General features: G+C 41.1%; 1 protein-coding gene across 2 annotated transcripts in view; it reads left to right on the top strand.

Annotated features, from left to right (window-relative positions):
- The window catches only part of PAX3 (paired box 3), a 74,232-nt gene that overhangs the window by 25,383 nt on the left and 21,694 nt on the right, over positions 1-27,155 (top strand). The window contains exon 5 of one of the 2 annotated variants that reach the window (XM_014879511.2): positions 24,179-24,378. In XM_014879511.2, coding sequence (XP_014734997.1) covers positions 24,179-24,378 — 200 coding nt within the window. Of the gene's footprint in view, positions 1-24,172; positions 24,379-27,155 lie in introns of both variants that reach the window. The other variant, XM_014879509.2, reaches the window with a different exon arrangement.

The raw sequence follows: 27,155 nt of genomic DNA, 5'->3' as shown, positions 1-27,155 counted from the left end.
GAGTAGGGCTGGTGGTGTGCACGTCCCTGTCCAATGTGAAGTGGTTTGTCTCTATGAATGCCTCTGTTCTGCTTTGTATCAGCAATGAACTGATGTAATAGAAAACACTAAGAAATCCATTTGCTTATGTTTCAAATTTTATGGTGGTTCTTGATAATTCAATAATGATAATGACAGTAATAAATGGTCCCTTTGGTTCACAAAACGTAGTGATTTATCTATGGTAGTGAATATGTAAGATGACTTGACTAATATTTTTCTGGTTTGCCAGCATTAGGCTATTCTAGAACCGGTATTATCCTAACATTATGTATGTTTTATGTACTGATAGAGGCTGGAGTGGCAGATTGGACAAAGTACAGAAAAAATTTAATAGGGAAATCAATTTTTTCCCCACTTTAGTGTTGAGGAGGCTAATGTATAAGGGTAAAGCAATTTGCCAAAATTTGAAAGATGGAAAGCATCTAAGCGATTTGTTTTATTTTATTGGGTTGATTCTTTTCCAAATTGAAAGTTTAGGCATCCTTGTTAGAGACTTGTGCTATAACTTTGCATGTGTGATTTATACATTATAGTCAGGAATTATTGTGACACTTTGCTGTATTTCTAGACTGTGTATAATGAATTAGAGCAGTTTCTATCAAAGAAAGTCTTCACAGGCTGCAAACGCCACTGTACTGCCAGTCCAGAGAGGACAGTCTGTGTGTTTGGTACTTGTTTCAATAATGTAATAATTGTGGCAGTTGGTGTGTGTGTAGATTTGACTTGTTAGCTGTGACCTGATAGGGGTCAAAATGCAGGTCTCAGCTCCTGTGATGGCACTGCCTGTCCTGGCTGAGATCCCTCATCCCTGCTGGGGGTGAGGCTGGGGCTGTGCCAGCCTGGCGATCTCTGCTGTCTGTACCTGAGCCTCACCTTTGCCTTGCGGAGCAAACCAACCTGGTGGCACCAGGTGTGCTGCCGTGGCCTGGGGGAGGCTGCTGGGTGTGTGGTTCAGGGCTGGGAGCTGAGATCCCCCAGCCTGGAGCAAGCCCTTGGGAACAGCTCTCCCATCTCCAGCCCCGAGCTGTGCCATGTGTCAGGCTGCTGCTCGACTCCCTGTCCCCACTGTACCCACAGCCTTGCTCTGAAGTGCTCTGCAGCTGGGAAACATTCCTGTTCTACGAGTGGAGGTGGCATAGAAATGATTATTTCTATGTGTGCTGTGACGCAGTTTTACTGCCAGTGCCCTCCCGAGGCTGTGATTTCTAGACGAGGAATTCAAGTGGGGCAGAATGTTTTATATCAACAGCTAATAATGTAATCCAGCCTAATGTACAGAGCTGCCCGTGAATATATGAATAAGAATAAAATTAATAATGTGACGTATGGAAAATATAGGGTAAAAAATTAGCTAATATTTTTTTTTAAATGCGTTGGAAAATATAACACTTCTGAAACAGAAGAACATCAGAGAAGCACTGCAGTGGTGGTTTTTGACATTAAATGAAATAAATCTCAGAGTTAACCCAGAGTTTTGAGGGTCTTGACTAGTGCTAAAGCAAGATTGCAAAGCAGGGTAGCTCAAAAAACCCCATCCAAATTTCAGTAGTACCGTTAATTTAATGCAGTACAGTTGAGCAGTTTTCTAGCAGGCTGCTCAACATATGGCTTTGTATTCTGGGAAAAAAAAAGCAATTTAACCATGCTGGTGCTGGCAACCTCCAAGTCTCTTCTGTCCCTCTTCTGCAGCTGAGACCTTTTCTTCCGTTGCATGTTTTTTATCGCTCAGCTGCTTCTCTCCACTTCACAAATGCTAGATGCTTTTCCAGAGTTTGTCAGTACTGAGTTTCCAGCTGGATGTTTAAGGTCAAAGTTCTTCATGTTCTGGTGAGTAACAAAGATTCTGATCCAGAACTGAGGTGCTCTTGCTAAGCAAAGCAGGGGTAGGGTAGCAATGGAGGAGTAAAAAAAAAAAAAAAATCCCAGGAAGTGTTGGTGAGGGAAAGTCTTGTGACAGGTTGCACACAGAATTAGGCTTGAATGGATGCAATATTAATGAGAAACCCTTTTTGAAGAAGTGGGCTAAAAATGTGGTCTATGTTTTTCCAGGTTGTTTGTACTCCTGCAGCCTTCTTAGTTATGGGAGATAGCAGCACAATTCCTGGTGTGAATGCACTCATAAGTCACTTTTACACTGTTATGAGTATAGCTAATCCTCTTTCATGGGGGAGTAATTCTTCTGCAAGGAAACAACCTTGTATTTGTTAAGTAAATTATTTCTGTGTAAAGAGAAGTCTGAGTCTATAAATAATAAGTCAGAATTTATAAAGAGGACACCTGGGAACTTCTTGTTTCTGTGTACTTGCATTGTGGCTGTAATTATATTACATTATATTTTATGTTGAAGCTTCTCATTTCATTTTATATTCTTGCTATTTTAAAGAGAAAATAGAAGACTTCTTAGGCAGAATTAAGAAATTCAGTAAATTTTCCTAGTGCAGCTTCATAAGTCTCAAATAATCAAAACTAGCAAGTCAACCTAACAAAATCTCCAAGTATTGTAATTCAAAACAAAATAGTAGAGACCTTTAGGCAATTAAGAAAGTTGAACACCCACACATTTTAACACAGTACTGAATTCATTAGGAAAATGTAAATCAATAATAATTTAAGTAAAGAGTTTTTTATTCCTTAGGCACTAAAATGCAAACTACTTAACGTGCTTTGTCTCAGAAAAAAATAAGCAATGTTAACTTGCTGATTCCTTTTCTTTATAACCCTGGAAAGAACCGTATTAAAACTATTTGTTTCTTTGGTCTGAGTCTAAGGGTGAAAGCTTAAACCCCAAAGTGTTTTTTTGTGGAGGGTAAGGGGAGCAAGAAGAGGCTGAGCTGGACCCCAGCATTTTGCCAAGGGTTAAGGCCCTGTGAACACAATGGGGTGTTGATGCTTTTTAAACACATTCAGCCATATTAAGTTATTTTCTGTTGTGGGGATGTTTGCGTTGTTTTTTATTTGTTTACTCTTGTTTGTTTGAACTAATCACCACTTAAGTAAAAGCCTCTCTGCCTGCCCTGCCTCCTCCTCACCCAGCATTTAGCCATGGTGACCAGTCAGGCATAAAAACGTGCTTATCTGCAAATGAATGGCAGCTCTTTGCTTCATTAAAGCCTCTTTCTCTTCTGGCACTCGCATTGTGACCCTTTGATATTAATTCAAAGGGCAATTAAAGAATGCGGCCCATCTTTGAAGTAGAGCATTCAGGGCAAGGAATGGGATGAACCTGGGACTCTGATGGACTGTGCACATTCAACAGGCCTTTTCAAGGCAGTTTGAAGTGACTCAAAGAAAATGGGCAGGAGAAGGTCAAAGAGAAAAAAGGGGCTAAAGAAACAGTCTGTATTTGTTCGAAGTATTAGCCAAGCAAACTGCAAATAGCAACAAAATGAAACAGTTAATAGAGCAGCCAGACAGAGGCATGTCAATCACTTAACTTGAACAGCATTGGGCTAACCAAGGCTTCAGTCCACTGTGTTATCTAATTATCTTGGGAAAGCCAGTAGCTGGAAGTAATAGTATTGTATTTCTTTCTGCTTACTGCTCAGAAAAGGTGATAAATACTCACAGCTTCATAATTATTCAACATATATACATAAAGAGTAGTGGGTTGGTGGATTGTAGGCAAGCTGCTAGTAGAAAACCAACAAAAAACCCTTCTCGATTAACCTGAGATGCAGAATGTGAGCATTAGCATGTTTAAAAATCGTGTAAGGGTTTGCTTATGGAGCGAGCTACGACACGCATGGTTTCCTCTGGAACAAACCTTAAAGACAAACACATTTACAAACCTTGGAGCGTCGTTTTCGATCTTTCCTCCAAATATAGTTTTAAACCACATACAGTTTTAAGGGTCAGACTTTAAACCACAATAAACAATGAGATTAAGAGCTAAGACTGCAACTCTCCTTACTTAGCACATGCTGTTGTACCTAAGCAATGTAGCACACATGGTATGAGATTCCTGCCTTATTTTGCCCTAACAGGGTAAATTAAGGACAAAGTTTCACATTTGCCTCGCGATTTTTTTTTGTATTGTTGGTTAAATTATCCCCATGGGGCTTGATTTTCCACTGGCCCGAATTTGCACATGAAAAACAAATATGTGATTTTATTTGCCCATAAACTGGATGTGCCCATAAACAGGCATATTTTAAAGTCCTGGCGTAAGAAAAGATTCTTGAACTTATCTTCATAGTTGCATTAAATTGTCAAATTATTGAAACAAGGAAATAATAATGAATTTGCAATGTGAGAAAAGTGCTCTGGCCTTGATCCAGATGATGCAGAAGATTGTATAATAAGACATGAGCAGAAGTGTGTGGCAAGAACCATCTTGAAATATGTGAAGTTTTGCAACATTACTGAGTTACTTGCATCTTGCATGAAGGTGCTTTTTTGGTCCTGATTATTTTTTAATTTTTTTTTGTCTATTTTTAATGTGAATGGATTTTATTTGGAAAGGGTGGCTGTTGCTTTGCACTGGTTAAATCTGCTGCACAGGTTTGCATCAGTTTGCGGGTGCTGCAGCGACCACCTTTGTGTAAGTGTAACTTCAGTCTCCAGCAGGATCCTCTTTGGTGGGATCCCACTTGTGTTAACAAGCCCTAAGCTGTGTAGCAAGATTGGGTGGTACACTTGGTTTAATATGGTAAAGAATTTGTAGCAAAAAATGCTCTACACACATGAAATGGACAATATACAATATGACTTAACGCATGTTAAAAAAATACTCCATCAACAGCTGGTAATGGTTTACTGTGGAGGAGAAGGAAGAAATAGTTTTTTGTTGCTGTTGTTGAGAAAACAAAAGCATTGGCACAGTAAAAAAAAATCACTTTTGTTGAGATCTTGCATGCTAAATTTTAACCAGAGGGTCTGTTTTTTTTTTTTTCCTGGCTACATTGCACCCTCCTTTGAACTTCAGTCTAACAAATAATCTAAAAGTCTATTCAGTGTGGTTGTGCTTGTATGAAGGGTTCTGCCATCATACAAGAAGAAATATCATCTTTTCTTTTCTAGTGGCCACTGTATTTTCTTTTTTAGGAGCACAGAAAAGAGGAATTCTTGTATATGTTAGGCATAGCATTGTTTTGAAGTTACATAGTAATAGAAAAATGGCACTGTGTGAACACTTCACTGTCTAAGAATTCCAGCTGGAATAACTGTACAGAACCAATGACCTTTGTTTTGTATGGGTCCCTCCTGATGTCCATAGGGTTTTATCTGTAGTCTGTTGGAGTCAAAGCCATAAATTCAATTAGCTTAGTTTTAAAAGGTTCTCCTGTTACAGGAGGGATAAGGCTTTATAAAGATCCCTCTGAATATATCAAGACTGACAAAGTATCATTTCATCAGCCGAAAAAAGAGAGGGTTTCTCCAAGGAGCATAGAGCCTTAGCTGGTACATGCTGCCTTGCCTGCATCTCCAGCTGGACTTGGACCAGGATCCATGGCAGTCCTGTTTGGTGCACTTGGCTAGCTGGGCTGTTTCCATCATCTCTCTCCTTTGATTTTAAGCTGTTTCCAATATTATCTAAACTTCTTTCTTCTGCTGTAAATGGAAAGTGCACTGTTCTCAGTCCCTGGGGTGGCTGTATTTGCCCGGAGCAAGGAAGGTCAGTGCGTGTCCCAGACGGGTGGTTCCCTCTCCTGCTGGATAGCACACCAGCAGGACTGCAAAAGGAAACAATAGTCTTCATGTTATGACATGAAAGGAGGGATGGCAAAGGAAGGATGGCTGGATGGAGTCAGCTGAGCTGACAAAAGAAAACAGAAAGCACTGAAGTCCCATGATGTGCATTATCTATTATCTGAACATACAGCAAACCACTTGGAGTTTGAGCACCCTGTTCTGTGGAAACTTGGAGAGTTGGAATATCTGCCCAGATCTCATTCACATGAGTTTTGGGGAGCTTTGTTTATCCTTAGATTTTGGTTTCAAACCAAGTGAGCCCTGGCTACAACATGCATTGATGGGACAGGTGCTGCAGCCAGGATCTTGCCAGGATCAGTAAACCAGGATCAGGTTTACTTTTTTTGTTGCAGTTGTCTCTGCTCATGGTTTTGTCCTACAGGAATCTGTCCAATTGCCTGATACAAGGGAATCATCAAGCCCCAAACCCTGAAAAGACTACTCTAAACCCCACATTGTTTGGGGTACGTTGTCTTTTGGAAAAAGAAAAGAATATTTTAGGTCTTCTCAGACATGCTAAGGATTTAATAAAAACCCAAATCCTTGATCATTTCTGCTTGCCTGGTACAGTTTCCCAGATGCTGTGTGTGTGACTGAGTCCCCTCTGTCCATGAGGACAGTGTGCTTTGAGGCTGGACACTGCCCTGGGCCACTCCTGATTGTCAGCCAGGGGACCTGAGATGTGGGGTGAGTGCATGGGATGCATTCCTCAGAGGGTAGTGGGACACTTGGAAGCACAAAATTTCTTATCTGGCTATTCCCTCACCCAACTAAACTGAAGTCTAATTTAGCTGCATGGCAAGAGGTAGAACCTGAGCATTTTCTCCATGAAACTGGAGTCTGTTTTTCCTTATCGGTGCAAATGCCTGATTTGTCCATCATCTTTGATTTCTTCAGTGAGTGTTTGTTTGTGCTATGTGGATTTAGCTTTATAAATGCAAAACTTAATTTTAAGCTGGTTTTCTCTCAGAGCTTTTGGGAAATATTTTTGCCTAGCAAGAAAGCAGAGCCAGCTCTTAGAATATAACATCATAATTGCTGAGGCTATACTGCAGTTTCTGAACAAAAATAATGGGTAGTCTTTTTGCTTTGCTAAAACCCCTCATTTGCTGTGTCCCAATGCTTCTCCTTGAGACTGGAGGCCTTTTATTTGCTGGTGTTCCTTCCCAGACACTGATTGCTGTAGTGCTGTGTGTGCAACGTACACTCGATACATCATCTAAGCACTGGAGAGTGTTCATTCCCTTTATGCAGCCTCTCAGGCCTGATGTAAAACAGGCAGAAGTGCAGCAATTCCTGCCATAATGTAACATGATTCCAGGAATTAGAAATTCCCAACTCTGAATGTACCAGGAAGTGGCAGCTCGCCCTGGGCTGGCAGTGGGCTCGTCACCCTCTCCTTTTAGTGCACAGTGTGTGTGTATGGCTGCAAGAACAGAGGGTACAGAGGGGAGGAATGGATGTCAATATAAATGTATCTGGTTTTTTTTTACTGTAGACTCAAACTTCTTCCAAGAATTAAGTCTAAAAACACCAAGTGTTGGCTAGAAATTGGTTTTGAGTGCCTCAGCTGAAAGGCTGGATCCTGCTGACATGGGAATCAATGGAAGTTTTGCCTTTGGCTTTTGTAGCTGTGGGACTGCATCTCAAAAAAGACATAAAGTGATCTGAAAAAAGTTGTGAAACTGCAGAAATACACAGGCAAATCTGAAAAGCTCGAAAGGAGGCTTTTTAGACTATATTATCATTCATGGGGAGGTTTTTGTAATGTCAAAGTGCTTGATTGTTACTGGGGGTTTTACAAAGTTTGGAAACAAAAGATTAAACTCTAAAAGAGTATCTTTAGTTGTTTATTTTTAAATCTAGAAATCCACTAAATGGAGAAAACATCAGTTGTGCTCAAATTCAAATAACAACAAGTTAAAAAGAAGCGAGAAATGCTTAATAAAACGTTTAAAATTAATTATTACTAGAAAATAAGTTTTTTCCACTTGCAAACAATTGACAGGGTTTAGGAATCAAGTCTGGGGTCAAAGGGTCTTGATGGCCAAGTCAAAGGGCACCCAGAGATGTATATTAATGCGTGTCAGCTTCTAGATCCTAGAGTCAAGCAGTAGTTCATAAAAGAAACAAGGCATCTTAAGAAGAAGTGTTATTAGCAAACATCAGGTCAAAGTTTATCTTTGGGTCAGTGTGTACGGGAGGGTCATCCATTCATGCTCCTAACACAGGCGTTATCCTTAAAGCTGCCTTGGTGCAAGGTGGAAAGGGAAAATAGAAAAATGAAGTTTTAATTGTGAAAACTTGTCGATTTAGCAGAATACTTTGCAAGACTAAGACTTAAATTGAGCATCCTTAATGGAGCAAAGGAAAATAGGAATTTTATTTCTATTACTCTTGGTAGTGTTCTCTGTTCAATTCCTTTTTAAATCCAAAGATAAAATTTATTTTTGTATGGACAAGCGGGATTCTCAGCAATGTCTTTGCACTCTTGCCTGAGTCAGAGTTGATGCTATAGGGGACAGACATGTCTTTCTTTTGAAAGGACCAGTATAGCCAATGTCAAACCCTTTGATGTGGAGGTATTGTAAATCTTTCCACGTGATCCTTCCTGGAAGCCATGGATTTCCTAAGAAGCGTGTTGACCAGTTCATCCCATTTACAACGCTACTTCTGCAGCTCTGCTCTCTCCTCTTCCCACCGCCTTGGGTGTGGGAACCCTGGCGCCCAGGGCAGCCGTGGCCGGGGGCGCTCCGCCACTCAGACCTGGAGGAATGCTCCTGCTGTGCCGCAGCACACAAAGGCTGCCTACTTGCTTTGACAAGCCCATGCTGCAGAAAATCCTTGCAATCTTTTGTGCTTCGTGGTGTTGACTTATTTTAGTTCCACGCTAAGATGCTCCCCATTGAAACAAGCCAAAAAAAAAAAAAAAAAAAAAGAAAAAATGGAATACGGTTCTTTTAAAAACTGTTATTCTGATGTATTTAGGAGGCACTTTGCCTGACTTTCTAAAGAGATGCGTTTGAACGGTGCAACTCTGCTTATGCTTTCGAGGGGAAGAGAAGGGCATAGTTGTAGGAATAATAAATATAAGTGTTCACTAAAGCCCATTATGTTTGCATTGAATGGCGATTAAAATATAATGTGCAATGATAACTGAGTATTTCTGGGAACCAGTGGGACAAGAGGTGACAGAAAAGAGATTATCTGTTGGACTTTTGCTTATATAGTGTGAATATTGTAGACCTGAATTGTGCATTTAGTACATATGTTGTGCACTGTCTCCTGAGCTCCAGAGACATCAGCATAATGGAAAGCCTTGGTGTGCTCGGGAAAACAGTCACGTGTTTGCTGCTCTTCAATGCAGTTATAACAGAAGAGTTTCAGCCTCTCAATTAACTTTTTTGGTAAATCTTTCTGAATTTTGTGTTGGTAAAATATGTGAGGAAAGTCTTAAGTAAAACCCTTGAGCTGTAGCAGTCAAAATTTGATGTTTTTTAGACAAAATGCTTTTCCTGTTGGACCCTGGCAGTTGGACAAAACTGACTTTTTTGGAAGCACATCATATTTGCTAGGAGAAGTTTGCTGACTCCAGATGGAATTCCTGGTTGGGAGTAGGGGAGAAAGTGCCTATCCTGTCTGCTTTGAGCAGTACATGTCCCTGCATTAGGAAGGGAACGTGTTTCCCTGGCACTGAGGTAAAAGGTGTAACCAGACCTCTCTAAGTCCTCCTAGTTCTTCCACTTCATCTGTGTAGTTACCCTCTGTTAGGTATTTGGAGTGTGGGAGAGTCAAACTCAAATGCTTGAGGCATATTTTGGGGTGTGTGTTGGGTTTTTTTTTGGCTGGTTTTTGATCTTTTTTCAAGCACTCATTGGACCTTCTGAAGAGTGAAAATAGAGAAGGAGTTACTGGTCTCACAGACTGTTCTGTTGGTCTCCACGCTAAAGCACCCTGAGTGAGTGCCATGACCACATGCCTCTGCCTCTAGAAGACAAACGATTCCTTCTCTCTTTCCATTTTGCACAAAAGACTTTAACTAGATTTTGGTTTTTTGTTTTTTTTTTTCCACTTGCACAGAATTGGGAAGGTGGGGGAGAAAGCTTGGAAGGAGAAATGTGAAATGAAGAGAAGGGTAAATATTCTCTTTCTCACCAAGTTGCAACCATGGTCTGAAAGCATGAAATGACATCAATTGGAAACATACCCAAACAGCAGAGCAGCTGAACCTTTGCTGCTATAATCTGTCATGGCTCCACTGAAGTTAATTTGAAAGTCTGCCTGTTCCTAAATAGGTGCAAAGGCCTTCCAGTGAATTGTGTGTTACCATAGGAAATTGTATTAAAGGGAACGGCATTTTGGGAGTCTGTAAGTCGTCACTTTCAATGGTAGCTGCATTGAGTTTGATATAAGCTCTCAGGAAATGTGTGGGGTTGACTTTAACTTTGTGAGAATATCTGTACTGCTAAACTGAGAGTTGAAACTCTGCTAAATACTTCGTGTTAGAACCTTGTCCTGACAGAATTCTGCTAAAAAATGTGAGCTGCGTCATGGGAACAGACTCCTAAAACCAAGCTGTACGTGTGGTGCAGAATTTGGAAAACCAGAAGTTTGTTCAGTGTCTTTGTGAACTCCAAGGCTAAGGAGGACTGTGGGAATCTTGGTTCCTTCAGTGGCTCAGCAGGATCAAATTTACTTCTAATTCTTTCTCCCTAATTCTGGTTGCAAAAATTAACCAAATAACTTGAATTTATCAGACAAAACTAGGAGTTTATCATGTTCCTAATGAAGCTTATGGCAGCATTCGTTTACTACAAGACCGTGCCCACCAAAATAATAAACAATTACTTTAAAAGAGGAAAACAATGCCAATTAAGACAAACATCAGAATGACAATGTTCCATTTTTCCACTGTACAGAGACAATGATTTGTGGCCAAGGGATTACTTTTGAAATTGTTTTGAATTTTGCCCTTTATTAAATGAATCCTTCTTAGGAACTTGATTGCTAATTCACTTTAATTTAGAAAAGCCCCACTGTCTTTGGATGTAGGCAGAGCCCTCAGGGGTCTATAAAACTGTCAATAGGGCTGTTAATTTGGCTTTTCTTTTTTTCTTATGGCTTAAAGCTTAATTGTGAGAGCTGGGAAGATGCCATGGTTTTGGTTTGCAGGGACTCAATGTCTTATGGGTTTTCAGATCCCATCAGAAGTCATAGCAGCCCTCCTGCTGCTGCTGACATGCCAAGCTGGAAAAGCTGCAAAAATCTGGGGAGGACCAGGGATTTGCTGAAAGTGAGTCCCACCTGGTTTTCATGCTGGAATTGGAGATGGACAAGAACCAAGACACTCAGTCTAAATGTCCCTCAGCTTTGGGCGGGTCTGGATCCTGATCAGGATCTAAACTTTTGTGCCTTAGGCTTGTCTCTAATTGAATCCATGCAAAACCAGACATTTCACATGACTTTGATGCATAAAACCATAAATAGGCCCATTTTTTATTCAAAACGAAGTCCAGGTTTGCTTAGAAAGATCACAAACCTCGTACTGAACCTTGATGGTCCCAGATTGTAATGAAAATTGAAGTCTCCAATGCTATTGCATTCCTGGAGGCAAAGATGCTCAGTATTTGTCTTTCTAGTTAAATGTGTTACAGTTCAGAGGCAGGCAATGATGTCCCACTTGCTGCAAGTTGCACAGAAGATGGTCTAGACCCTTACTTACACAGACCCTGGTTGTGATTAAGTTTCCTGGGTTAGATCCCAGTCAAAAAAAAATCTTAGTGGCACTTTTAGTGGTTTTGTGTCTTATACAGTATAGGAATAATTCCAAGTGATACGGGATTAAAAATGCAAAACAAAGCATGGAAGCTTGGATGAGGTTTTGTTTGGATAGAAACACTTTTTGCAAACTCTTTTCCTGAGCAGTCAGACTGGGGAACAAAACCCCTCTAGATATTTGAATTTTACACAGCAGTTTTTGAGTTGGAGACTTTCAAAATATACAAGGATTTCGGCAATACAAATTCTGGCACCTGAGTAGAACAGTATGACTGTTACTTAATTTTAATGTCACATACAGGCTCTTTGAAGATCCCAATCTGAGCATTCACTGAAGTTATCCACTGCACATATTGGTTAATCCATTTCTGTGTGATCATGTATGTTAGAATTAAGTGAATGTTCATCAGAACACAGCCTGGGTCAAAGTTTGTTTGTAAAATGTTGTTTGGCAACTGCCCTTAGACTGTGATTTGGAAAGTCTGACAGGAGTGTCTGAATAGGTAATTGTCACTGGAAACATCAGAAATGTTTCCAGGCCATCTGTCACTCAGCCACTTGTTGCTATTTTTATTTCTATGGTAAACAGGAGCCCTGCTCATGGACTGCAACTGTGCTGGGAGCTGTACCAATGCAGATCTTAGGATTTCTCTGTGAAAAGGACCTAATGATGTAAGCATGAGACATGTTTAGACTTTTAAGCAGAGATGGAGGCTCTCGAGCTCTATGATGAGCAGTGGTTGCAGCTCACTGGTACCCAAACTGCAGCGGATGTTGGCAAGCTGCCACAGTAGCAGTGCCCCTGTAGGATTCCTGTCTCATTTGATGTCTATCGAGACAACAAATGTTCTAGGCTTCTGCTGTGAGCCCAAAGGAGCAGCATTTATGTGCTACCAGTACAGAGGAGCACTGATTACTTGGCCAAGAGTAGACGAAGGCCACTACCCTCACAGGGCAGCTCTCTTGCATTTGTTTCTGTGGTTTGTGATCCCCTTGGGCAGGATTAAACCTGGGACCCTGGATCTCCCTGTCCTGCTTGTCTAACAATGAAAAGGAAGCCACTTAGAAAAGCTGCCAAGAGCTGGTTTCTCTGTTGATCTCGGTTTTCCTTTGCGGACGCAGGAGGCTGGCTGGCAGCGTGCAGCTTTTATTCTTTTCTGTCTCTCTGCTATTGTGCAGAGTTCACTCTGGCAGGCTCCCCTTGGATGCATCTGGGGCATCTGTCAGGCCCCTCCGTCGGGCTCTGTCCGGCTGGGTTGCAGGCCAAGTTTTGACTTCCTAATCTGTATTAACCACTTTGATGTGGCTCTCAGCAGGGTTTGACCTAAAGCAGGCAGAGAATCACATCTCACAATCCATAGGGTATGAATTGAAGAAAAAAATTAGCATCTTAAAAATTTGCTGTCAAATAAAAAGAAAGAGCATGACTTTTGCTGAAATTCTGTTGGGTTTGAATGCTTGTCTTTTCTAAGCTTCCTAGGAAAGCCCAGCAAAACATGTACTGCTTGTTTGCATAGGCAGGGGAGGCGGGCTGTGTGTTAGTGGTTTGTGTTCCTCCAGTACTCACCATGGAGGTATTTCTCTTTCATTCTGGGTTCACAAGATGAGATACTCAAGCTTCCATTTTAGGACCTGTTATGTTTTCTTATGGTGGCAGGAAAATGCCAAGCACTGTGGAGAGTCTGCTTTCGAGAAGCCTTCTTGAATTGTTTTCAGGAGAAAATTAGAAACAAGGAGAACTACTTTTATTCCCACCTAAGAAAGCTGTCTTGTTGCATGTTTTGTGATGGAGCTATTAGGCTTCTCACTTGTGATGTTCCTGGGTACCCAGCAGTGCATGTATGAGCCTTTGCAGGCTGTGGTGCTCGTAGTTGAGTACAAGTGGAAGCATAAAAGAGCTCTGAGTGGTGCCAGAGCACTGGAAGGCAAGATGAAGCAAGAGCCAGGATTTTTATAGTTGACATAAAATTTCTCCCAAATCTTCTCCTGCTTCTCGCTGAAATGTTGAAGACCTCTAGGGAAACAGAGAGAACCTTTAAATAGATGCTATCAATTAACCCTACAGCCTAACAATTTAAGATAGCTGATTTTACAGAGATGAAAGACTGTAGCTAAGAAACTAGGCATTTCAACTTTTCTGGATTCATCTGTTTGCATTTTGGCAATTTCCCCCCTAATTTTAAACATTGCAAATCTGATTTGGGGCCACTTTCACTGTTATCTTTGAGAATTTGCCCTATTTCTGGCGGGCAAAACCATCAGTTTTAATGAAACCATTGATTTTCAGTGTGTGGGAGATCATCTAAAAAGTGAGCTCCTCTTCATGCTCCAAAAAACCCCACAGGAACGTTCACTGGGTTCCCTGTTTGGATAAAAGGAACTAAAGTAAAAGCCTTGTGTCTTCTGAGTGTGGACATTCCTGATGCCTCAGGGTGGGTGAGGGCTACATCTGAGTCTAGAGGCTGGATCCAAAGACCACTGACACAATGTCACTTGCATTTAATACTGGGAATGTAGAACTAGTTTCTTCAGAGTCTCTTCCTTGGGAATGGCAAGGACAAAATGAGTTGTATGTGTGGTTTTGTATTTTATATATCACTTAAATATCATCTGTTTAGACAATCACGTCATTTTAAGTTGTTGAAATTCTGAATGCTTATGTTGTAGGGACACTGTGGGAGGGGGGAAAAAGGAAATGAATGAAAATATATTTTATAATATTAGTATCCAAGCAAAGCCTACAGGACTCATCAACAGGCATCCTGCCACTTCTGCTGTATGTGTATGGTGAATAGTTAAGAGAAGCCAGAGTGTTTACTGTACTAAATTTGGTGCAGAGTTACTTTTTCAGTTTTTGGGACTGCTAATAATTCAGAGAGACAGTTATAAATTGGTTAATATACGTAGAGGCTGGTGATATTAAGGATGTGTATATTTAGTCAAATAATTTTTGACATCTCTACCATTAGGCATTCACCAGCAACCATTGTTCCCGTAAGTTTTCAAGAACATTTATCAGCATCTGTCAACAAGTAGTAAACGAGAGCAAATATATGGGTATTACATGTGTCTGTGGTGTAGAGACTGGATCCAGAGTGACTCCCAGCTGGCACATTTTCCATGCTATAAAGGTGCTGTGGGGCTGGCTGCAGCCCAGCACAGCCCATCACTCCCTTTTTTTGACTGCTCTGAGGTCAGCTGGTGTGGGGCTTTGTTCTGGCTTTTTTATTGGACTGAAAAATTGTGAGTTTTCTTTGGAAATGAAGCTCTCTTGTTTCTTTGGAATATTAAGCAAGCTGTATACCTTGCTTCATTATTAGCAAGCCAGGGCCCATGCCCTCAGAGCACTGTGTGTGTGCTTTATTCCTTCATGTTTGTTTAGTGTCTGTATTATGGCAGTGCTCTGGTCAGGTGACATCTGTGAGCTCCAATAGCTTTTGTGAGGTTGGTAGGAGACACTCCCTGGGAAGTGTAATTAAAGGATGATGCCAGGAGCTCATGGGCGTGCAAACCTCACAGGGTGAGGAACAAGGAGCATCTGCAGGTGGCCAGTTCTTGGATGGACTCAAGGTAATTACTGTAACAGCATCACAGGCACTGTAATGAATGAAACAGCATTGTGTGCTTCAGGGAGTCTCGGGCAGAGTCCTGCACCCCCCCCCCATGCTGGCACCCAAGGTAGGGGCTGGAATGAGAAACCCCACAGGAAGTAACACAAAGAGGTACTGAGCACCCTGCTGCTACCCTGTTGTAGGGTCCTTTTATCCCAAACACTGGAACAACCATAAAGGCAGGGGCTGTCTTTGACCAGTGGAACTGGAGGGCTCAATACCCACTAGGACCAGGTTTCATGACAGAAGATGATGGATTTTGAGGTCAGCACCCCAATTCTTATGTAGTTGTGATGGAAGTGACCTAGAGCTACTAACAGCTTTGGCTGGAAAAGAAGTATTTGGCAGGATTATGTAGTGTCTTCGAAAATCAATCATAGGAAATATATTTGATGAAAAGCTATTTTTATTGTCTGAAATCTGAGAAACAGAGGAAAAGAAGCCAGTATTTATTTTTCTTTCACAGAAGTCTCCTGCAAAGTTAAGTAATTTCTAGAGGAAATGGAGTTGTATTCAGTGACGAAATCCAATAATCTATTTAAAGAAAAGTCTGGAAATATTTTGGCCATTCCAAGTCCTGAAAGCAGTAAATAGAGATGGTCATACAACTCAGTGTACCTCTGTAGTGGGTAAAAGTGGCTAGAGGGGTGGTCTGGCTGCAGCTGTGGGTTTAAGAAGATATGATAAACTTGATCTCCCACTGAGACTTTGAGAACTATAATCACAACATGGAGATGAAGCTATCTGCAACAGCTTGCTCTGATAGTGTTTGTTTGGAATGAAAAATGTTATTAATTCAGGTGTTAGAACTAGCTGAGACAAATAGGAAGTTTAATAAAATATTCTCTCTTTCTTTTTCTTTTTTGTTTTTTTTACTTTAGCCGTCTGTACAGTTCCTGTTTTCTTCAAAAATATTTTAGCAATACTACAAGTGGAATCAGTGAAGAAATACAGAGCTGTTGTTGAAAAATGCTTGTAAGCCTTTTCCATCTTGGTGTGCCCAGTAGTTTGATCAGCTCATATAACTTTAGGAGTTCTGTTTGGTGTTATTGCAAAGGATTGAGGCAAATATAATTTATATTTTTTTTTTTCTTCTAAAAAGTCCACACTGCCTTACACAATTGAGAGATTGCTGACAACTCAATTATTTGCAGCACTTTAACTCACTAATACTGTCTCATTATTTATCCAGAGACTCCTTCATTTGCTTTATTTAATTTCTCAGCTGACAAATTCCATCTCCCAGGATACTCAATGTTTTCAGTCTTAATTGGTTATCAATCAGCTCTTCCATCAGCTGATACCGGCTTGAAGACATAACACCAATCCTTTCTTAATATGTTCTGGGATTTCTGCAAGAGAGATCTCACTTTCCTCCTCAGTTTCCCTGTCTTATATTAAAATATCACCTCAAGTATCAAATTCCTAAAGTTTCTTGGGAGAAAATCTCATTTGGATTTGTGTATTTAGTTTATTTTGCTTTTAAAAAAAATTTAGGAGACAAAGTTTTTTAATCCTCTGGAAGTTTTTCCTTGAAATGTCCTAGTGTTGGTAAGTGAACAGACAAGATGTTGAAATACTTAAACACAGTACTCGTGTTCTCAGCGTTACCAGGGATGCTCCCAGTGGGAAGGGCTGGAAAAACCCCCAGACGTGGGCACTCGTGAGCTCCCGGAGAAAAACAACGAGCTGCGCTTTTCATGGTCTTGCTGCTTTTGCAGAGCTGCTCGGGGCGGCCGGACCGTGCTGGGATTAGTCCCAGCCCGGGTGAGGACAGGGCAGTCTGGCTGTGTGCTCCGCTCTGGCTACATGACTTTTACTAAATCTTTATCAAATCACATTATTTACTTGGCTTTTTTTTTTTTTTTTTTTTTTTTTTTTTTTTTTTTTTTTAATGTAATACACAATACATGTACTCCCTGGACCACAAGATCTAAGTGCTGACTGCAGTTCCTTTATATTTAGTTTTCAACGTAAATAATAAGAATTAATAATAATAATGATTAGAATAATTAGAATATGACCAATGACAATAATAGCAATAGTAGTAGTAATCCCCCAGCGCAAATTTACAGCAGTGAAAGTTGGGATCAGACCCACATGCAAAGCTGTTAAGTACTTTAGCGTTACTTGTATCAACAAAGCAAATCTCTTTTTGGCAAAGGAGGTGGGGGAATAAGAAGAGATTTTTGTAGTTGTATTTGCAGTTTCCTTTTCCCTTCCTTTCACTCTAGAAATTCTTTATCCTTTCATGCACAGTTGAGAATTAGCCATTTATTCTTAGTGCTGGCGATGCAGTCTTTGATATTTAAAATGGAATGTGTTCCTTTTTGATGCTCTGTGATTTTGAATGAAGTACATGCTAGCAGATTAATGGTGCAGAACAGTTAGGCACTGGGCATTTTTTTTTCCCTTTCCATATTATTTAATCATTGCAAAAAAAAAATTAAATATATTTTAAAAAAGAAGAGGCTGTGAATTGTCTATTGTTTAAGAGGTGAAATTGTTTTTACAGTGTTGTCATTCTCTTCTAAGTTGAAATCATTGAATAGCTATGAGCTGTCACATTTTTTGTCACTTATAACTGCATCAAGCTGTGCTGACAAAATGTCCCTGCATAACTGTTAATATGCATTGTCATTTTAAGCATGAAACAGTTTAGCTAATGATTTATCTCTTATAATGCAGCACTTGGGGCAGCTGTATGATTTGTCTCTTTAGCAAGTCAAGTAATTTCTTTAACAAAATGTTAAGCACAGATGGGCCATAGGCTGTCAGTTAACCATTATTGTGCATGCATCTGCTTGCCTTCAATGCACTGTTTTATGTATTCAGCCACTTACTTAGGCACAGTTCTCTGAAAAGCGGAACCTACTCTGATTGGCAAATAAAATGTTCATTTGTCTCTTCTTCCTATTGTTTTGTTTTGGTAACACATGTCAGCAGCTCAATTACCCAGTTCATTAACAGCTCCCAGTGGACATGATGGCCAACCCATGATAAGGAGGGTGATTGTGGCACATATGGTCAATAATAGCCTGTCTCTTGGTAATTGTAAATAAAAGTCACTGTTGGCCATTTCCTTTTACTGCAGCTACTGTTTTCCTTTCACGTTGCCGTACAAAGCACATTTCTCTATGTGAATCAGCCCAAACAAAATAAAAATACCATCCATTTCTCTCAAGAAGATCACTTTTATCACTACTGCGGTGGTTGTTTCTGTGCTGACTTTCCAGCTAAGAGCTCACAGGATATGGTGTTGTTCTTTTCCAATTCCAGCAATGGATTAATTGCTCTTATTAGTTTACTTAAGTAGCAACATATTTTCTCAACATTTCTCTTATTCTCTCACTGCATACTTTTTTTTAAGTGCCTGTGGAGTTAGAAAAAGTAATTTACAATTTTTTTTGCAAGTATGCCCTTTACAAATAGCAGCAGTTTTCAAAGGAGTAATTGAAGTGTGACTTAATCCTTGTTAGATGAGCGATATTCCTGTCTAGAACGGAGGCTTTCTCTCGGTTTTGTTTCTCCTTCTTTGATATATCATAGTCAAAATGCCAGCAGAACTGGTTAAAAGCAATTTTACTACTTGTGGGTATTTCACATTGTATCAGGTACACTGCTGCTTTCAAGCAAGGTTGAGGATTTCTTTATATATTTGCTGATTCTTAAATTTTCACTTAAATTTTCACTTTAATAGGAAAAAAGAAGCATGTAGCAGTATTAGCATGTTTTATCATAACCCATCTGAGAAATCTTTGGTGGCTGCTTGTTTCATTCTTTGTTTCTTGAAATTTGATTTTGCTTTTCCTCTAAAAGAAAAGGAGTCCAGCTGATAACAAGTTTTGGACTGTGACCTAATAGAGTGAAACTTGGGATATCCAAACCTCCCTTCTGTCCTCTTACCCCACGGATGTTGAAGCACAGAAAATGAACGTTGACTTCGATAAAATTTCAGCTTTGAATATCAGTAACCTGGCCCAAAAGTACTTTGGTGGGAGAACCTAAACTTTAGGGGTGCTCTCCTGTTCCTTGAAGCATTTTATCTTAGATAAACACGGCATTCAGTTGTGGCGTCTGAAGAGCTCACAGGTGGCTGTGGGGGGACTCGGGACCCCAGAGCTCATTCCCTGCTGCCTGCCATATTCATAACTAATCTGTAGTCTCCTCCCCGGGCTGCAGGCACTCGGGGAGTTGTTGAGTGTCAGAGTTTATTTGTCCTGGTTTGATTAGCACAGACCTGGCAGGGTGTATTTTCTTTTTAATGGCTCCTTGCTGTGACAGTGAGGTTTTGGGAGGAGGAGGAGGAGAGGGGGGAGCCTGGCATCATGTTTCCCCAGGCAAACACAGAAAAATGAAGGGCTGATGTGCTGGGAGGGAGAGGTGCTCTAGAGCCTTCATTATATTTTGTATGGATATAAGAGTTTGCCCCTTAAACAAGACTTCTGAGAGGGAAGGAGAGAGGGGGGCTGTTAGCATGAAATAAGGATTCTGTTTTATCTTGCTGTGGACTTTTTATTTTGATGAAGAAAAGGATGCTTGATGCGTTTCTATCTTGTCGACTGTTAAAAGCCAGCTGCTGAAAGCCTACTCCAACACAAACAAGGCTCCAGGCAGGAATGCCCTACTGGCCACCTACTGCTGCTCCTGGCTGTGCAGAGGTGTGTTTGGGGAGCGCCTCGGCTGCTCTGGCACCCCCATGCTGGGGCAGTTCTGCTGCCCTCCCTGCCCTTCCTCCTTCTCTCTGACACCCCCATGCTGGGGCAGTTCTGCTGCCCTCCCTGCCCTTCCTCCTTCTCTCTGACATCCCCATGCTGGGGCAATTCTGCTGCCCTCCCTGCCCTCCCTCCTTCTCTCTGGCACCCCCATGCTGGGGCAGTTCTGTTGCCCTCCCTGCCCTCTCTCGTCCATTGCCCCTCAGCGTGGCGGAGGGCTGTGTTTGAGCCCCTCACCTCTGCTGGGTTGAGGCAGTGTTGGAGGGACGCCTCCAGGTGCGAGGTTCGGGGAGGGGGAGCTGGATTAACCCCTGCTGTGCATCCCCTTCACCCGGCTGCCCTCCGCAGCCCCCCGGCCCGCCGCCCCCGCCTCCGCGGCAGCCGCCTTTGTGCCTCCCGCATCCTGCCAGGCAGGTGTCAGAGCCCTGAATGCGGGCAAAGGCCCCGCTGATGGATACCACAGATGGAGCGTGGAAATCGGCCCAATAGGCCTCAGCCACAGGCCATTTCTTAGGACCCAACAAAAGCCTCCAAATAAGTCAACAAAAATCCCAAAGATCACAAAGAGAAAGTGTCATTTGTCATTTGCTGTGGGTTTGTGTGGGGGTGGCGGCCCCGCTGCACTCCCCTTGCCTGCACCCGAGCAAACACGAGGAGGTCACTCGGCTCGCCTGGGCCTGCATGGCTGCGGGATCAGCCACTGCTGCCCCGGCGAGCCACAGGGCCAGCAGGATGAGCACCTGGGGAGCCACAGGGCCAGCAGGATGAACACCCAGGGAGCCACAGGGCCAGCAGGATGAACACCCCGGTGGGTCCCAGGGCCAGTAGAGTGAACACCCCAGTGAGCTGCAGGGCCAGCACAATGAGCAGCCAGGGAACCACAGGGCCAGCAGAGTGACCACCCCAGTAAGCCCCAGGGCCAGTAGAATGAACAGCCCTGGTGAGTTCCAGACCTGCAGTGGTGCAAGGGGGAGATTGTGAAATTAATCTTGCTTAAATAAAGAACTGAGAAGATGAATGTGTGAAGGGTAGCTAGCTAATAAACTGCTACCAGAACCCTCCCTAGCCTTTGCTATTTTTAATTTTTTTTCATTGGCCTTGTTTCAGCGAGATCCATGGTTAGACAGAATTCATTCTGGCTGTTAACACTAGGACGAAGAGACTGTGTAATATGTTATTAAAAAATGTTACAGCGTGTGAAGAGCTGTGAGAGAAGTTCTGCTTCCTCGGGTCACAGAATGATAACCTCTCCATAATAACCTCTCTGCCTGCCTGTGTCAGGTGCACTGTGTTGCAGCCCTAATGCATGGGCTTTAAATGGTTGTCATGTTATTGTTATTTAATTATTCAAATGAAGTGTCTTGCTGAGAGGAAGAACAGCCCGCAGAATGACCTCTTGTGTGTCATTTTGTTGTTGGGTTTTTGCCCCGATGTGTCTATTTACAGTGTTTGCAAAAGGGATGGCTGCAGAACTCCAGGTGATCGAATGCCTGTGACATTGGGCAGTGGGGTTTTGCATTTGTGGTGATAAACAGCATGCAGCATTTCCTTAGGCCACCAGATAGGTCATGAGCAGTTAAGGGACAAATAATTTCTCTTTAATTCTGTAATTCCTTTTTTAATTACTCTTTGTGACTCAGCAACTGGTAGTGCTGTTGGCTGCCTTTCCCATTTTGAGCTGTATGGTAAGAGGGGCTCCAGTGATCCCAAGAAGCCCAGTCAGGACAGTGAGTCTCCTTCCATTTATAACTTGAGGGGTTGGAAAATTAGGATCATTATGACACATGTAAAGCTTAGTGAGATGCATGTGTCTATGGAGGTGATGGACGTAGAAATAACCCAGCTAAAATCTCACCAGCTTTGCCAGTGCTGAACAGTATCTTTGAATATCATGGAAGTCAGCAGATCTGTTAGTGAGATAGTGTTTAGAGAGAGGGCAACGCACTATGACTATCAAATGTATATAAAATATATATAGCTTGTCTAAAGGCTGAGCTGTATCCAATTTTTGTGCTTAGCCAGTACTCTGACTGCCTTCTAACCTGTACAAAAGTCTAATAATGGTATTTTAATGGGGAAAAATAAGAATAAAGGCTTTCTTGATGATAGCGATATTTAAGAATACTTTGTAAGAAATGAAAACAGTGGTTTGTAGTACACACATGTAGCTATCCTTTGAGATTACATTTGCCTGACTTTAATATCACAGGGCAAATAAGACGAAAGAAGCCAATGTTTTCAATAAAGCTGCACATAGCAGCCAGGCCTGGCAAAAGGTAAAGCCAATGAAAGCACATAGGTATGAAAGTCATTTCATGTGATATACATTTTCTCCTTACTTTAATTTTATTACTTTCTCTATAAATTCTTGCCCTTGATTGCACATATTGTTCTGGACTCTTAGATACTATAGCTTTCTATTTTTTAATGGTTTAACTTTGTGCCTTACATATACTGCTTAATGAAATATAAAGGGAAAATGAAATTAAGTCAGGGTTTTAGTTCTAGCATAGGGAAACATGTCAAGATTTTGCCAAGATTTTATAAAACATTTTTAAAAAAGATAATTATATGTCTCCTGATACTTCCCACTCAGTTGGTGAGGGAGTTCACTTCACAAATTTGGCAATAAATATCCCCCTTTAAGTTGCACAATTTAAGCCAGCTTTTTATAGGCATATACATAGATGTTTGAAGAAGTTGTACACGTATGTGTGGAGTCTGAAAGAGTTCCTGACATCTTGGGGTTTGACTTTCTTTTCTTTTAAACTCATTGTACGCAATTAAAGACAGCTTTTTTTGGAGAAGTGTCTCCAAAAGGGACATTTCTGAACTTTGTTTCAGATCTTACCACACCAGGTAAGGGCAGAATGCAGTGTGACCCTGCTAGTGTGGCTGGTGTGCTCTCCTCTGGCCTAGCTGGGCAGTAAGAGCTGTTCTGCTTAAGGTGTGTGATTTGTATCTGAGAGTGACATTGGGGAACTATATTTAAAATATCTTGTATTTCTTTTTGCTCTTGAATGACAGTGTGGAGCCATCCTGCAGGGTTGTAACTTGGCAGTTGCTGAGGAAGGCAAGTGTCACTTGGGACCCTGGCTGAGAAGATTTAGGATTTGTCACTAATTCAGATAATGTATTATGTTAATTTTGGGATACTCTAGATTGCCTGTTTGATAAGGAATGAAATTGAACTCTTTAGGATAGGATGTTTGTTCTGATTCTCCTTTGTTCTAGAGAAAAATCTTTTCAAGAATGAGAACCTCTTAGTCCAGTCTTACTTGGGCCAAACCTTCATTGCAAGTAAGAGATTCTGAGAGCTGATGTTTGTTCACTATATTGATGCTGAGATCCATAGGGGTTTCTCCTTATGTCCGCGTATGCTGGGTCCAAGATACTAATGCTGTCTGGAAAAGGAAGATATATTTCACTAAGAGCCACTGGTCTAGATGTAATTGTTCTTTTTTTTTTTTTTTTTTTTTTGGTGTGCAGAAATTAATAAACTTTTTAGCTGAATTGTCTGAAAAAGCACTTTGTGTTTCTCATGCTCTAAGTAAACAGATCAGCTGTATTTATTAGCTCAAACAGCTTGAGTGAAATTGGAAATGTAAATAGCTAGAAATGAACCTGGTGGGGGGTTTTAGCTGGCACTTGAGAAACAGTTTGCTTCCAAGTAAATTACATTAAAAGGATTATATTAAATCAATGTCGATATCAATAATTTCTTTGGCATTGTTGAAGTAGTAGCAGCAGCAGCGCTTGTATTTCCATTGAGCAAGCAGTTTCAGCATCACTGGGGAGTGTCTGCCCTCTTTAGGTGGTTTCCCTTGAAGACTCAGGCAAGAAGGAATGCTGGTTGCCTGGACAGCAGCTGATGCAAGTGAAGACTGGCTTTGAAAGTCTACTTTTTTGGTTCATTACCATTTGCTGGAGAGTGTGGTTGGGTACTGAAGAGGTTCTGCTGCCTTCACAGTGATAGCTCTGGGTTCAGCTGTAGCTGGGGCTCACTTGATGGCCAGGGCAAACAAACAATGCTGCCAGGGTCTGGCTAGCCCTCTCTGTGACCTCTCTATCTCCATGTCTGTGAAGTCCAGAAGGAGTTTCCATATTGATTTCTCTAGAAACTGCTGATTTCAGGAGTTGGTAACCCCTTCCTGGGTCATGGTGATGCTGGTTTCTTTCTTGCTGATTTTCCTCAAGTTCTGACTCAGAGTTTGTGAGGGGCTTTTGATCCAAGACAACCTTCATATAAAAGGATGTTATTGATTGATTCAATATTTTGCTGTTCTTTCTCCTTAACTAAAGCTAATATTTGCGGTTTTTTTTTCTTTTTTTGAGCATCAGCACCTCAGTCTGATGAAGGCTCTGACATTGATTCTGAACCAGATTTGCCTTTAAAAAGAAAGCAGCGTCGCAGCCGGACAACCTTCACAGCAGAACAACTGGAAGAGCTGGAAAGAGCTTTTGAGAGGACACACTACCCTGACATTTACACCAGGGAAGAACTTGCACAAAGAGCCAAACTCACAGAGGCTCGTGTCCAGGTATGTATAATATGAGCTACCTAATGAAAGGAGTTTTCTTTTCTGTTAGCATGTGAGTCCTTTTATATTCTTACATGATCCTGCTCTGGAGTAGAAGGAAAATGTGAAACAACATTGTTTACAGGTGTAGAGTTTTTACATCTGTACATGAACATTAATTTTCCAACTGTTTAGGAGAACTGCTTTGAAAAACCTTTTGTGTCTTCTCCATTAATTATTCCATACCTACCATGAATATAATACAGAATCTTTGAAGAAGTCTGATATCCCCATTTGTTTGCTTTTTGCATTTGACAGCACTCTGCATGTAATCAGGTCAGCTGTTGGACCAGTTTATGGTTACTTAACTGATTTCATCTGTTGTTGTCTGGGTCTTCCAGGCATTAAAAAGGAGAGAAAAACATTTTTAAAGGACAATGTGTCTACAGAGCCATGCAAGTGAGCAGGGTGGCTGGTGCAGTTACCTACAGTTCATTTTTAGATTAGATTTTGAAGTTGACTTGGTATAAACTCTATAATATCTCTTTTATCCCCACTTTCAGTTTAATTTGAAAGAAAATAAGTGCTCAGATAACTTCTAAGTCTTCACAGCCTCATTTAGATCTGGGTTGTTTAAAATAAGCTAATGTACCAGAGCAGTAATGTGGGGTTGATTTAAATTTTTTTTTTTAAAGCATAAGCCTGAATTTTTAGCTGCTTAAACCCAGGAAAATAGCAGCCAAATTATCCTGGAATAAACTGCATCCCAGAATTCAAGTTTCAATTAGGATTTATCCTGTTTAATATCAAAGAAACACGTGCTGTGAAAAGTTTAATACTGCAGGCAGAATCTTCTGCTGCTCTTTCACCACTTGACATCTACGAATTACTCGGAAAAGTACACTCCATTTAAATCAGTCTGAGTTGCAAGTGTTACTAAGCAAATGTGTGGTTGGGTGACAAACAAAATGTTGAAGCTTGTGGTCTAACAAAGGAAGAAAAATGAGTGGTGACTTGTGGTCTGACCAAGGATACAGGTGAATTTGGTTTCTTTGGTGAAACTCTATTATGTTTTGACCTTTGAAACTCAGCCTGAGGCATTCCACTGTGCAAACTGAAATAAGCAATACAAAACACCTCTCTGACTTTTTAAGATAATCACGTCTATTGCAGTATAGTTGTATTATTGAGCATCTGTTTTGAAAGGCTCAGACTTTTTACCTGCTAAATGTTTTTTGGAGAAGACTTCACGCCACATTTCTTGTAAGTGTTTGTTATGACTGTGGAAGAAAATCAGATGTGTGGATAAATTTGTCTGGAAGGCAAACTCAGCTGTGCATGACTTTTCTTAACATGTTTACTAAGTGAAATGCTTGCAAAACAGCTCCACAGATAGACTTGGGCCAGGTAAGACCAAATCAAGCCCCGGGAATCATTTGCACACAAACATAACAAAGATAAGTTGCTTCACAAGTGTTGTTAGCAAGACGAATGGGATCTAGGAGATGATGTTTTGGTCTATGCTAGCTTCAGTGGAAAAATAAGATAAAATGAAAAAGACCTTGTTCATGTTTTTCTAAATCAATGACCCACAGCTAGAAGAAAAGCAGAACTCTCATTAACATAACAGCTGTCTTAATGTGGCTTTAACCCTGTGACTTTTTACATTCCTCATGGCTTCCTTGGTTCCCTCGAGACACATCCTGTCTCACACCACTCGTATGATCTACAGCCTCACGAATTCCCCAGTACCTCTGACATGGATATTTTACCTAACCCAGCATGGAAGAGAGCTCCCAGTCAATCAATGATTAAAATACCAGAACAAAACCTTTCTGGATTAAAGATGGGCTGGAGTTGAAGTAACCAGCCTGTGGGCAGTTTCCTAGTGCACTCCATCTGTCTGGTACACTTGAAGGCTGGCAGAATGATTTAGCAGTGGATTAAGGGATACAGGATTTGCCTTATCAGCATTCAGCACCTCTCTATAGCCCCTTAAAATAGCCACGTATGATGGGCATGAAATAAAAGACGACCTGTGAAAAGAAAATAACCCTAAGAGACTTAAGGCTGAGAGGGCTGGATAGTCATACTGAAGTAGCATTCAAGCTTTCTTAGTCACACTTCTTTTTTCGTAACATTATGACAGAGATCAGAGATACCAAATTTTATATGGCTATATACACAAAGATCTCTTTGACTGCTTCCCAATAAAGCATTATCTAAAAGAGCTGGCTCTTGCAGCCTGAATCCAACTAAACCCAGAAATTTATTTATTTTTCTCCTTTGGAGCTGTAAGGTCCAATTTTGTACAGTTGTTTTATATTGTCTAGGTAGTTATTTAGTTGATTACAACTGGATCAAACTTGCTATTCCCTCAGTCCCTCTGTGTAATACTTGCATCTCATGTTTTGTTTTCTCTTCGCTGCCACCCCTGTGCTTCCCCTTTCCTTCTGTTCCCTGAGGCCATCTATTACTCTTGTGAAAGAAAGAGTCATATACCAGCGAACCGTGTTTTTCTTACTTTCCCACTGCTGAAGGGTAACCAAATGCATGTTTCTTACCTGGTTGCTTAGAGGTGAGGAAGAAAACTTGCCTCTGGTCTGGGATCAAGCATAGAACATATCAGCCCCTAAGGGGAATTTTTTGAGAGCTACAAGCAACTGAAAACAGACTTTACACTGTGAATGTTATTTGTGTACCTAATCATGGGAACAGGAAAGGCTTTTGGGGAAAGAAGTGTTCCAACAAACTCCACATTGTAAGAGTCACGGGATGTGTAACTATAATCATGGCAA

The sequence above is a fragment of the Sturnus vulgaris genome, chromosome 10, assembly GCF_052056855.1.
Source record: "Sturnus vulgaris isolate bStuVul1 chromosome 10, bStuVul1.hap1, whole genome shotgun sequence".
Taxonomy (NCBI): domain Eukaryota; kingdom Metazoa; phylum Chordata; class Aves; order Passeriformes; family Sturnidae; genus Sturnus; species Sturnus vulgaris.
This window is presented reverse-complemented; position numbering and strand designations above follow the sequence as displayed.